This window comes from Ornithodoros turicata, chromosome 4 (genome assembly GCF_037126465.1).
Source record: "Ornithodoros turicata isolate Travis chromosome 4, ASM3712646v1, whole genome shotgun sequence".
In the NCBI taxonomy this organism is placed as follows: Eukaryota; Metazoa; Arthropoda; class Arachnida; order Ixodida; family Argasidae; genus Ornithodoros; species Ornithodoros turicata.
Window position 1 is genome coordinate 5,259,790 of NC_088204.1, and position 13,507 is coordinate 5,273,296.

Sequence of the window (13,507 nt, forward strand, 5' to 3'; positions counted from 1 at the left end):
CGCCCCTCGTTAGCTCGTAACGCGTGCAAGCGATCAGATAACGATATCATTCGAGATGATGGCTGGCTAGGAGTGTGCCATGCGGTGAAGTTCATTTTTAAGATCTAGAGTCACTGAATATCTTCGCTCAGTGTATTGCATTCCTTTTTCCCCGGCGCTATGTCGACAGCCGTCTGGCAACATTGAGGGAGCCGCTCTTCCACTGGACAAAATCTGAAACTCTGCGACATTTTGTTGACACGCCAGTGGAACTGCACACTCTTAAAAGTGAACGTCACAGCACAGCACGCTCTTAGCCAACTATTATCCCTAGTGACATCGTTCTCGCCCCTGATTTGTCGAAAACAGGATGCGTACGCCATTTTTGTACCAATTATGTACTGCATAAGCGGTACAAAAAAGGCGTACGCCTCCTGTTTTCAGCAAATCAGGAGAGAGACCGATGTCATTTGGAATGACGGTTGGCTAGGAGCGTGCTATGCGGTGAAGTTCTTTCCGCCCGGGCAAAACCACATCGCACGCTGAAGACCAACTATTGTACAGAGAGGCTCGGATTGTACTCTTTCACTCTTAATTTGTGGAAGGCCTGTGGAAGGCCTTTTTGTGATAATTAACATTTCTGAACAAGTGTCATGAAAGGGCGTACGGCTCCTGTTTTCAACAAATTAGGGGAGAGTCATTCGGGATGATGATTGGCTAGCTTCATGCTATGTGGTGAAGCAACACAATGGCGGTAAGCTACTTAGACCCCCCCCCCCCCCGCCCCCATCTTATTTGTAACAGTGTATACTGCGACAAACGTATTTCACATCGTGAATAGCAGCGTATTCACCATAACAGCACGCCCGATTTTGTATAGAGGGCCTGATCCATTGTCGTCAAAGAAGACGCAAAAGCGTGGTCGAATAAAGAAGAAAGAACGAACGTCTATACACACACACGGGATCCGTCATTAACATAGCAGGCGAACCTAACGGAGCCAATGTAATACGTCACCACACGACGCCCCCTGGCGTAGAACTTGCAGTTATGCTGCATCAGTATAGCAAAAGGGAGGCGTATATGACTTTTGTTTGTACCGTGTATGCACGCATAATTGGTACAAAAAAAAAAAAAGGCAATGAAAATGACTTAATAGGGAGTTTTAGGAAATCGTAAGCACCCTCAGGTTCCGATTCCGTATCGCCGTCAATCAATCAGATATCAGCAACGTGACGTCACCCGCTCCAAAGGAATCTGGCAATTGGCTTATCATGTTTTCAGAACCGTTATCGTTCTACGTTTTCATAAAACTCTCTGTTGAGGGCTTGTCTTGTTTTTTTTCTATATATGTGCAGGGCGTGGGTTCGAAACCTGACCTTTTGGTGAGAACTCTGTGTTAGTTTTAATTGTTCGTTTAATCGTTCATTGTTCTCGTTGTTTGCGTCGTTCATCATATATGAACCCCGAAGAATCCGTTTATTGCCAATGCTGTTTATTGTTCAAACGGCAATCTCAAGCGCTCGCTGTTGAGCGGACCTTGGATAAAGCGACGTGACCAGTCAGTGACGACATGACGCAAGGGCGTTCCTTCCCCTGTCCGAGTTCTTCCGCTTTACGAAGGACGTAAATCATGACAGCGGACAGGTCTATTGTCTCCGGTTCCTCTGGAACTTTTTCGTCAAACATTTCAGTGACGATTCTCACGAATTGGTCGTCGCACCCGCTTCCGAAGTAGCCTAGAATTAGCGTTGAGGCGGTTAATGAACGGTTCGGTTCTTGTATCCAGGGTCGACATACCCGGAGCAGAAGAGAAAGCATAGTAGAAATCGGTCATTTTGGGGATTTTGGCTTGAATCTCAGTCAGCGAAGCGGTGTCCACATCGCCGTCCGTTTTGCACACCTCCGCGGGCTTCTTCTCCGGGACCTGCACGAAGTCAACACTTGGATAAACCAAGAAAGCTGCCAGGCTCTTCTCTGTGTTGCAGGAATCAAGTGTTCGTAGCCTTTATCGGTTATCGCGATGCCGATACTCGTTACCTGAGTAAAAACGATAGCGCAATACCGATATCGACGCTTCCTTTTTACGGTAACGCAGTATACCGCTACCGTTACCAAGAGAAAGTAACCCGATACTTTCGCTAAAAATACGAGGAAGTCGCATGACAGTCGCAGAATCGACGTCTCGCTTATACGTGAGCGTTCCGTCCAACTGGGAGAAGACAGTTTTGTAACAACAAGAAAAAGAACATTTATCGCGCAGGTTAGACAAGTTAGTTAGCTTTTATAGCAACAGATGGCGCTCGGAGTTTTCGCCCGTCATCCTACACTCTTAGAAATGAACTTCACCACACAGCACGCTCCTAACCAACCATCATCTTGAATGATATCGTTATCTGCCCTGATTTGCTGAAAACGGGAGGCGTACGCCATTTTTGTGACAATTATGAACAGCATAAGTGTCACAAAAAAGGCGTACGCCTCACGTTTTCAACAAATCAGGGCAGATAACGATATCACTCGAGATGATGGTTGGCTAGGAGCGTGCTATGAGGTGAAGTTCATTTTTAAGAGTGTATAGTGCGCAGTCTGGCCAGTGAGAATAAATAAAGGCGAGAAATATGACCAGTGAAGCAACGACAGGGGAACCATAAAAGTAACGGTATCGGTAACGGTAACGATATCGCGCTACCATAAATTTGTAAAGTTAAAAGATAATTTTCGGGTGTGTAGTTCCGTAGACGAGCTTGCGGCTTTTAAAAATTAGAGAGCGCGATTTAAAAGTGAAATTATGCGTGGAAGGGATAGAAGGCCATATACCGAATGCGAAAATATAAGAATTATAAAAATGTGTGGTCTAGAGCTTTTCTTATATATACGCATTTCAATAACACAGTCTGAAGGACGGCTATACCGTTACGTACTGATAGGTGAAACACGGCCTTGCTAAGCCTAACGGATTTGGAGGTTGCCATCTTTTGAAAAGTAGAGAAACGTTGGTTCATTAGGTTAGGACAGCGTACCTTAGTTAGGATAAGGTCAGGTCATGTTAGGTTGCACAGATTGGGGTATCTGGAGCAGGCCCCCTGCTCCATCCCCAGGCATGAGCTGGGCGGTACCGGCAGCAGATTTTGCCGCCTTACCTCGATCCTGAGTATAAACATGGCGGATCATATCAAAGAAAGATACTTCGTCAACTACATACGCTGTTTGAGATAAGGAGATGTAATAGCGCGCTCCAGGAGAAATACAGCAGCGCCATCTGTATAGGGGAGCGCACTTTCTGCTGCAGCGTAGTGCCATGAGCGAGTATGATGGATTACGTTATCTGGCGCAGGGAGAGAGCGTGACCTCTCTACATCCTGCCATCGTATCTGCGGCGCAGTAATATTTTGAGAGCTGACGCGCTAGATTTCCCTTCCTTCTTAAGTTGAAGACGGCTATAGATTTCCTTTTCTTCTTCGTTTGAACACGACTATAGATTTCTTTTCCTTCTTAGGTTGAACATGACTGTAGCGATAAAACTTAGGTAGTTTTTGTACGTTTCACACGGCATTCGAGTTTATTCTACGTTAATTCTATTCGTTTTTTTTTTCTCTTCCGTCTAGTAAAATCACTCAGTGTTCTTTTGTGTTTATTCTTGTTTGTTAAAAAGCCATAAGCCCCTCTACGGTACTACCTCCTAATTTTCAAATACTTCAAAAAGTATCGTGACTTCCACCGAAAAAAGTACCGAAACGGCGTTACGTACAACACTGAGCAGGATTAACAACATGTCGACACAATACCTGGAAGAAAAAAATCTTTGGTTTTCCATACAGTCCCTTGCATTGGTCACTGGCAAATGGTTGGTATATAGAGTCAAACTCCAGCACTTTGCCAGCCGCCTTCAGGGTATGTTTGTCGCAATCAGCAGAGATAATCCAGCAAAGAAAGGTGTATATATCTGCCAAGTTTTCTTCCTTTGCCACTGCAAATGGACAGCTCCGTTAAAAGTACACTCTTAAAAATGAACTTCACCGCATATTACGCTGCTAGCCAACCATCATCTCGAATTATATCGTTGTCCGCCCTGATTTGTTGAAAACGGGAGGCATACGCCTTTTCTGCGACAATTATGAACAGCATAAGTGTCACAAAAAAGGCGTACGCCTCCCGTTTTCAACAAATCAGGGCGGACAACGATATCATTCGAGATTATGGTTGGCTAGCAGCGTGCTATGCGGTGAAGTTCATTTTTAAGCGTGTACTGTAAATCAGCAGAGACGCAATATCATATAAAATTAATCTACTCAATAGACCTGAGTACTGCTACGTCACAATTTTTGTCCCGATTGCGCTCGGGTTTTCTCTTTTCTTCTTCTTCTTTTTTTTGGGGGGGAAGCGAAAAATTGAAAATTACGCGCAACACTTCGTCGAGATCGCCATCAACTGCGCATCGCCCGTCATCAAGATCGGCGGCATGCAAAACTAAGGAGCAACACAACTATGAGTGGAGATTTTCGCGGTAAACGCGAGAGAAAAGCATTAAACGACTTCTCCGGTCTAACCTGACTTCCGTTTGTTAGCTTCCCGTCTATGTATACTTGACTTCCGGTTCGACATTTTCGATTACTATACATGTCAGCCCATTTAATTAACCTTTAGCCTCTCAATTACTTTCAGTTACCCTTTTATTTACCGAAGGTAACTCCGGTTACCCGAGGTAATCTTGAATTTTATTTTTTCTATTTAATTACTCTTAATTTCCCTTCAAATGATGTTAATTACATTTAATTATGTTTAATTACCTCCGGTAACCTGCGCTTACCTTCGGTAATCTTTAATTTAATCTTTCGATTAATTACGTTACACTGTCTTTCACGTTACATTATCTTTAACCTCAACTCTCTTTAATTGCCTCTAGTTATCTTTAATTGCTCATAATTATCTCATATAATTTAACTTATCTTACATTTGCCCTTTTATCTCCACTTTACATCTCCACTTATAGCTCCTCCTCGTTTAGGCTTCGCCATCTCTCTCTCTCTCTCTCTCACACACACACACACAGCGTTTTCCACTTTGACACTCCTAATGCTAACGCATTAAAAGAAGTTGGCTAGTGCTACACCCTTAGAAATGAACTTCACCACACAGCACGCTCCTAACCAACCATCATCTTGAATGATATCGTTATCTGCCCTAATTTGTTGAAAACGGGGGGCGTACGCCTGTTTTGTGACAATTATGAACAGCATAAGTGTCACAGAAAAGGCGTACGGCTCCCGTTTTCAACAAATCAGGGCAGCTAGGTAATGATATCATTCGAGATGATGGTTGGCTAGCAGCGTGCTATGCGATGAAGTTCTGTTTTTAGAGTGATACACTTTAAAAATGAACTGGACGTTGGACGCTGTGCGCCAACCATTGCCAATGATAGGGTTATCGATTCTGATTCGAAGAGAGAGGTGGGCGTACGCCTTTTTGTGGCAATTATCATGTATCAAAATTGTCACAAAAAGGCGTACGCCCACCTCTCTCTTCGAATCAGAATCGATAACCAATAATCGATTCTTGGCAATGGTTGGAGCACAGCGTGTTATGCGGTGGAGTTCCGTTTTTAGAGTATACTACTACTAATAATAATGTTGCCGTGATGTTACAAGTACATTGTTAAAAATGAACTTCACCGTATAGCACGCTCCTAGCCAACCATCATCCCAAATGATACCGTTATCTGCCCTGATTTGTTGAAAACGGGAAGCGTACGCCTTTTTGTGACACTTATGCTCTCCATAATTGTCACAAAAAGCCGTACGCCTCCCGTTTTCAACAAATCAGGGCAGATAACGATATCATCCGAGATGGTGGTTGGCAAGGAGCGTGCTATGCGGTGAAGTTCATTTTTAAGAGTGTAAGGCTACGCGTGTGCTACCTATAGTCATCATGAACATCCAGTCAGATTATCGGGAACAGATGCGTTGCTCCGAGCCGTTTTACCGCAATTTTACCGCGAAATTCGAAATGTTTAGCGTCCCTTGTGTTTTCAATAATGACAAAGGTTTGGCGAAAAATGCTTACATTCCTGGAGTTTATCGATCACTTCGTCCGCCTCCTTAACAACATGAGCTTCGACGGCAACGTTGGACAGGGACTGGAACATCGTTTTTAACTTTTCCACCTCTTCTGTGTTGTCATTCTGCTGGTATTGGAATTTATGTAAAAAAAAAAAAAAACTGCCATCTTGGACAGTTGTTTAAGGTATGTATCGATAACTTGCCCTTAAGTTGAAGATGACGCACTTCATCTTCCCTCTAGGGTAGTAGTTATCGTCCTCTCGATCAGGAAGGACACCAAGAGCCCCCGAGTCGGTTCCGTCAGCCCACGTCTTATGGCTAGCGTCGAAAAAGACGCGTCGAAAAAGACACGTCGAAAAAAAAATGAGTTGGTTGATGTCCTTCGGGTGAACAAGAAACAATTTTACGCCTGGGGACGTCGCGGTCCCCAGGCGTTTTCAAGCTGCATCATGGCAGCTTTTTGTCTGGGACCACAGCCATCTCTTATGGAAACTAAAAAAAAAAAAAATTAGGGTCCCTCCCTTCGTTGTCAGCCATGTACGTATAGAATTCACTTTTGTGGCTCGTAATCTAATTCAAATATTTAATTTTATGAATTCGATAAATTAAAAACTACTAAAATGAATCTATCAATAGTAAATTGACGGGAAAACGTTGCACGAACCACGTACACAACAGCAACTTTACGGTTATAGTGGAATCATCGTCCTTCGGTACTTTTGGTACTTCTTGAACCTGAACCTCAGACAGCGCGGTTGTCGACGGAAAATCGGCGAAGTCAGCGGTCGTGATGTAAACCCTTGCGCGGGCGTCGCCGATGCTTGGCCTTCGGAGACCGGCGTTCTTTGTCACGAGCAAGCACATAGGTGGGGGATGGCTAAGGTTTCACGTTTAGAATATAAAACACAATACTGCATGCAGATACGTCATTTTGGTAGCAGAACCTTGCGGACACGAAAAATACAACAACAACAACATTATTGCGAGATGAAGAACGGGGAGATTCATCGCCAGGTGCGATACTCTACCCCACTGCTGCTGATGATGATGATGCGGTAAAAATACTACACGAAAACGCGAAAAATAATGCGAAATCATATTTTGCGGGATCACGGGGCGTTCAAGGGTACACTCTTAAAACTGAACTTCACCGCATAGCACGCTTCTAGCCAACCATCATCACGAATGATATGGTTATCTGTCCTGATTTGTTAAAAACTGGAGGCGTTCGCCTTTTTTGTGACACTTATGCTGTTCATAATTGCCACAAAAAAGGCGTCCGCCTCCCGTATTCAACAAATCACAGCAGATAACGGTAACATTCGAGATGGTGGTTGGCCAGGAGCGTGCTATGCGGTGAAGTTCATTTTTAAGAGTTTAGAGGGACGCAACCGTCGCGAGAATCTAGGCGTTCTGCAACTGTGACAGCTATTTTTTTTTCTTTTTTCTTTCACGAGATGAATGTTCCTGCCACTTCGTCAGTACGCAAACATGGTCGTCTGGTCCACGCCGGCGCGAGCACACTGTTATGCCGGCGACAGCTTCCGGCAGGCGCCGACTTGTCAAGCCTGGCGCGTCACTTCCGCCGTTCGCCTCAAGTCAAGTATCTGCTCACCCCGGACGTCGGTGGAACAGGTTTGCGCCTGTTGTTTTCGGAGCCGAGAAGAAAACCGTCGAAGACGTTCTTCCGTCGAGAAAGCGTCGAGGGCGCGACGTGTTTCCGCTCCACTGCGGAAACCACAGGCGGAGACCTGTTTCGCCGACGTCTAGAGTAAGCAGGTTGAGGCCAACGGCGGAAGTGACGCGTCCTGTCCTGACCATGCGGCACCTGCCGGTGGACAGACAAGGTAATGAAAGTAGCAGACGACCGAGATGGTTTGCGGAGGAACATTCTCTCCTCCCTGTTAGAAGACACCTAGATTCTTGCGACGGTTGTTTCTTTCTATCCCCGAGAGCCACAGAAAATGGGGAGTGCTGTTCTCGCATTCTTCTTCGTCGTGTTAGCGGGTTTCTGTTACCAAATAACACGCATGCAGGATTATGCAGGAAAATGGCTTAGGAGGAATGTCGACGATATACTAATTCCAGCAGAGTCTGTTCTTCTTCTGGGCGGCACACGCTGGATCGTGCTTCATATACTAAACGTGAAACCCTCACCTTTATGTTCTTGCTCTTGATAAAGAACGCCGCTAGGAGCTCCGAAGGCCAAGCAACGCCGACATCGCGCATGGAACCGTCGAGAATGGTCGTTTATGCGTGGGCTCCGTGGTTGTCCGTCGGCCCGACGTCACGACACTTATGTCGAGAAAAACGTCGTATATCCCGGCCTCGCTTTATTGTCGGACAGTATCACGCATGCGCCGCAGTTCAAAAAAAAAAAAAACCCGAACTGCGTACGCTTAAAAGCAGCCATACCTCAATTGTCAGATAAAAATTACCTGACTACCTGTCCTTACCTGTCCTTCTCGGAGGGTGGTCCTCCTGCCGGAACTGAATCTGCAACGACACATGCCAATACGTACGTTGGCTGTCAGGACGCCCTAACAACGTAATGTCTTGTAATGTAATGTAATGTAATGTAACTTTGTTGGACATCAAGTGATAAATTTCACAGTCAGTGGCCTTTGGGTTTTCCTGTGCATGACCACCTGCACACACCGTGTTAGACCGGAAAGCGGTCAGCCTTATTGCTACGTAAAAACACCATTTTCTACACCAGTGTTACTTGAAGGGTGTAAAAAGGAAGAGACGGGTGTAGACGCGTAAAAACACCATTTTTTGATACAGCACTTGGTGTAACAAACAGTGTATTTTCTCATACACCTTTTTAGCACCCTTTTTGCGGCCTTTGGTTAACTTTGTGGAATTACAAAAGGTGTATTTGCTTAAAAACGCCTTTTTTTTTACCCAGAAAGGATGTTTTTGAATGTACTGTGTGGTTTGATTCCTAATCCTTCATTGATTTTTTTTTTCATTCATTAAAGGTTCTACATTCTTTCTGTTTGGTGGTCAAGGGCCCTCGGGCCAGGTGCGTCCCGTAGGTCGCGTGTTTGAGACCCCTGGTGTAGAAGCTGCACGCGAAGGGAGGTACCCAACAGACAGCGCCAACGTGGCCGGTGAGCGAACTAAGTGTGGCAGTGCTTTGTCTCGAGAGCTTTCAGGCCACGGTGTAATACGTAGAGGCCGAGGCGGTACCGAGCAAAAGTGTCACTTATGCTTGGACGACCGTTGTACTTGGAGGGCCTGGGAACGTCAACAGAGATAAGGCTGACTCATTCCATTACATCGCGCGTCACGGAACTGCAGCAAGTGCGTGGAAATAGACATAAACCGGACTTGCCGAGAACAAAGATGTTTATGTTTATGTTGATGCTGACGAAAAAAAAAAAAAATAATAGGGAGAGATCGAATTCGTCGCACGACAAATTCGGCTACTGCCACAAACAGACCACCTCCCCCCCTCCCATAAGGCGAAAAAATAAAAAAAAAATAGAAAAGATAAACCCGCGTCTTTCGCGATAACTATCGGCCAAATGCCAAATCACGGGTTAACGTAGCCTACAATGAATCACACAGTCCTAATAGACTGACTCCTACGCGCACGTCTGAATAAACGTCACAAGGACTTCGCTGGATGCACGAAGATTACGCTTTTTTTTTTTTTTTTTCACTTCGTCATAGCTGCACCGTATGAACTCGTCGCGGATTCCATCTTTATGACTGAGATATCTCAAGGCTTTACCCTAGAACATTTTAATTTAAACCACCGACCTAGTATTTGTATTAGTTCACGAAAGTAATTATGTAGGCTCGTAAAGTCTGGGTATATACGCAGTAAATACGTAACACGGATTTAGGAAAATTTTTGCCCACTTTTCGTGATGCACCCTGTATATTGGCACGCTTGACTGATCGATTGGGGAAAAAAAATGAGAAAGTGGTACGTTCGAGTTTTAAACCCGTACTCTATATGTATATACGTGAAACCAAAGAGCACCTGCTGCAATCAATCAATCAATATACAACAATGAATAATTCTGAGTCCGAGACGGAAGTTACATGAGAGGAACTCAAGTATATTTAGTATAAGGAGAAATCGGTAGCCGAAGCTCTTTGGCTGCACGTACGTATTGCGGCAGTAGTTTAAGTTTAATCGTAAGTTTAGTTTAATCGTTAGTATAATGAATAAGTAACAGAACGAAAAACTAATTAGAACTACAAGTATTTACAACGCCTATACGCTAATAGACACTCGATACAGGAACTAAAGCATTACTTATGACGGTTTTCAGCGTAGGCTTAAAATGGAATTACTGAAATTCTTCAATCAACATCTGGGTCTGTACATGATCGTACAGACAGACTTACAAATCGGCGTCCGACGAGAAGTTTTCACGACAATATATTTAAACAACCTCACTCACTAATACACTCCTTCAAATATTCTTTCTTCCCACGTTATATGCATGATTGGAACAAATTCCCCACGTCCATATATCAAGAGCAACAACCGCCGTTCCTACTTGAGCCCCAATATAGGGGCTTATCTAGCATATGCGAATAAATAAATATATACTATCTATGTCTCAGGACTTAAAAGTTGAACGGTTGCTTATGCAAATACGAAAGAGGTTGCTGTGAAGCGTTAACAGACATTTTTTTCTCGTATAGTATATAAACTCACCTCGCTCCATGGTTACGATGTATAATGGCGCGGTATAGGAGGTATCACCTACTCGAGCAGGCCGTTATGTGCTGTTATCTCAATTTTATCAGTGAAAGCAAGTGCGTCGTTTAGCAACCCTGTTTTTTTTTATCGTGTCTGTTTTTTTACGTTCGTTTCCTCTGGTATAAAAAATAATTCAGTAACAGCTTGCCTGTCTTTGCTTTCGATTGTTTTTTTTTTCAACAGTGCGTTTCTTTTCAGGTGTCTGTATTGTTTGGCTGATTAGATGACTCACGAAAAAAGTCAGCCAATGATCTTTAACGTTTTAGCCCAGGCTTCATTTACCAATTCCCTTTATACTTTCCTGAGATGTTTGTGTCAACTGGGTACATAAGCAAGAATGGAGATGTAAGTATTATTACCAAGTATTACTATTAGTAAGTAAGTAAGTAACTAAGTAAGTAAGAGGGGGGGGGGAAGCGAGCGAGGAACAGCCCTGCATCCGGTTTGCTGCCACTACACGGGCGCCTGCTGCTCCATCATGTGGGTGGGGTAACGCTGATATAAACCAGTTAAAAGTAAAACGTTGAAAAATAAATCTCCTAATTTAATTTCCAAAATCAACTTTTAAAAATAAATCCTTTAGATACCAACGTGGTCCAAATAAACTCTAAAAAAAAAGGCGAAATCAACGCGTCGAAATCACTGATCTCTATAGTATAGGCTGGATCGCGCATAAGGTGCTCCACAGCGTGGTCACCGGCCGCCATATTGGTGGGGCCATCGCATCCTGTCGTCTGCATTTAGTTCAAGCGGTACTGCCCGTATTTTTTAAAAATATCCTTTAAATTAAAGGGCATGTCATGCCGGTTTGTTGTAGCTTTGAGTACACTTCACGCGGACAGAGAAAGAGGGATAATTTTTTCACAGGTAAGCTCTTTATTTTGAAGAAAAATCTGTTTATTCGTATCGCGTGCATCTGACAACTCCGACTTGTTTGCATTGCTACTTCGCTGGTGCCATTGCATACTAAGAAAGTATGTGTGGCTGCTCCTATAAATCTCAAGACAATGTCTTTTCTATAAACAATGCGCTTGTGCTTGCAGGTTCCCTTCACAGTCGCTCAGCTGTGCCGAAGAACCGGATGCAGAACCTACGGCAATATGCCAATTTGTTCCACTGTTCTTTTAATCTGTGAGGTACTGTTTAAGTAAATTCTACAGTTGCTCCTACAGCGTGTGTGATAAGTCATGCATGTGCATGCTCTTCGTGCACAACTCTTCGAATTTCTGTAATGAAATACGCTGGCAGCTGAACAACTGCAAACACAAAGCGCTCGTGACAATAACGTTATCTTAAGATGAGGAATGGGGAGTCTCATTGCCAGTGTCTATACTCCACCCCATTGCTGGTGGTGATGTGGTGAATAAAATAACGAGCCCCTTCAGAATAAGGATCGAGGTCTTATTGCAGCACACACACAGAGACACTCGTAGAACATAATACGATAATGGAAAAAGTCAAACGAGAACCGTACAATACCAAACCTTATAATAACGAATGAGAACCGCGGAACACCACACGAAAACCGAACAACAAACGAAAACAAACGAAAAATATAAAAGCCGAAGTACCTTACAATAACAAACAGTGTGAAACCTTTCTGAGTAAAAATAATTAATTTTATAGGTTGACATTCACCAAATTCTCCTTCATGCATATGCGCCCTGTGCACGACAGTTACGACCCCCTATTCGGAATACAGGCAGCGGAGAAGAAAAAGAAGGCAATTACCATTAAAAACTACAGGAACACGGCTGAAGCACGTTTGGAATACATCAGCACACTGATTCCTAAGAAAGATGCGTGCCAATCAGCAATGAGGAGCGTTGAAGGCGCAATAAATACTTCAAATCAAATCGCTTCCCATTGTTTCCCATTGTTAGTTCCCAATAGTTCCCATTGTTTCCTATGGGAGCAGCCGGCGTCAGTGGGCCCTCCAACATGGCGGCCGGTTGTCGCACCTCTCTCCCACGAGCCCCTCTGCTATGCGCGATCCAGCCTTTACACATAGAGATCAGTGGTCGAAATAAAGCTTTCAATATCCATCCTCTCTAGTTGGTGAACCGCCGAAGCTTTCTGCGTCCGCGCCGGAGAATAGTGCGCTATTCTCCTTTGAAATGAGCATTCATCTGAGAACCACGATTTCGCTGTGCTGGAAGTTGACTGTGTGCACATTCTCCGTGACCACGTACTTCGTATGTTTCTATTGCTACTCTTAAGAAGAACGGTAAAGCGTCAGTAAGCTAGAACCCACGTGTAGCCGTCCATGCATCCACCACTTCCACTTGGCATGACTACGTAAGCAGCATATAACACTGAGTTCGGGCAGAAAACAAGAACCTCCCCTTGTTATTTTACCAACCACCACCACCACCACAAACGGACGGACGGACGGACGGACGAAGGAAGAAAGGAACGATCGAAGGAACGAACGAACGAACGAACGAACGATCGGTCGGTCGGTCGGACGGACGGACGGACGGACGGACGGACGGACGGACACTGATCCCTTTATGCCACGAAGCTTTCCAGGTTACAGTAATAGCACTCAATTCAGGAATGCGTGTGTTATTCTCTTGTATTCATACGCGCCGTCGTATGCACTTTCAAAATGAATATTTCGATTTCCTTCAAATATTTTTGGAAGAAACATAGACAATTATCGTTAATATGTGAATAGAGAGCGTCAGTAATGTGGATTTCGTAACGGAACACCGTGTTGCGCATAAACTAACGAACG

General features: G+C 44.2%; 1 protein-coding gene across 1 annotated transcript; it reads right to left on the bottom strand.

The window, feature by feature from the left end:
- Positions 1-1,453: 1,453 nt before the first annotated feature.
- LOC135390791 (caspase-3-like) lies at positions 1,454-10,798 on the bottom strand. Its single transcript, XM_064620695.1, has 7 exons — positions 10,723-10,798; positions 8,495-8,534; positions 6,242-6,356; positions 6,043-6,163; positions 3,768-3,949; positions 1,780-1,906; positions 1,454-1,718 (listed from the first exon to the last, which is right to left on the bottom strand). Exons 1-7 carry the CDS (start codon positions 10,730-10,732, stop codon positions 1,495-1,497), a joined length of 819 nt encoding a protein of 272 aa, XP_064476765.1. The 5' UTR covers positions 10,733-10,798; the 3' UTR covers positions 1,454-1,494.
- Positions 10,799-13,507: the final 2,709 nt, after the last annotated feature.

Coding starts and splice junctions, on each gene's coding strand:
- LOC135390791 (XM_064620695.1), bottom strand. Junction 3,950..6,042: donor GATCGATAAACTCCAGGAAT/GTAAGCATTTTT, acceptor GTCCATTTGCAG/TGGCAAAGGAAGAAAACTTG. Junction 1,719..1,779: donor TGCTTTCTCTTCTGCTCCGG/GTATGTCGACCC, acceptor CGCTAATTCTAG/GCTACTTCGGAAGCGGGTGC.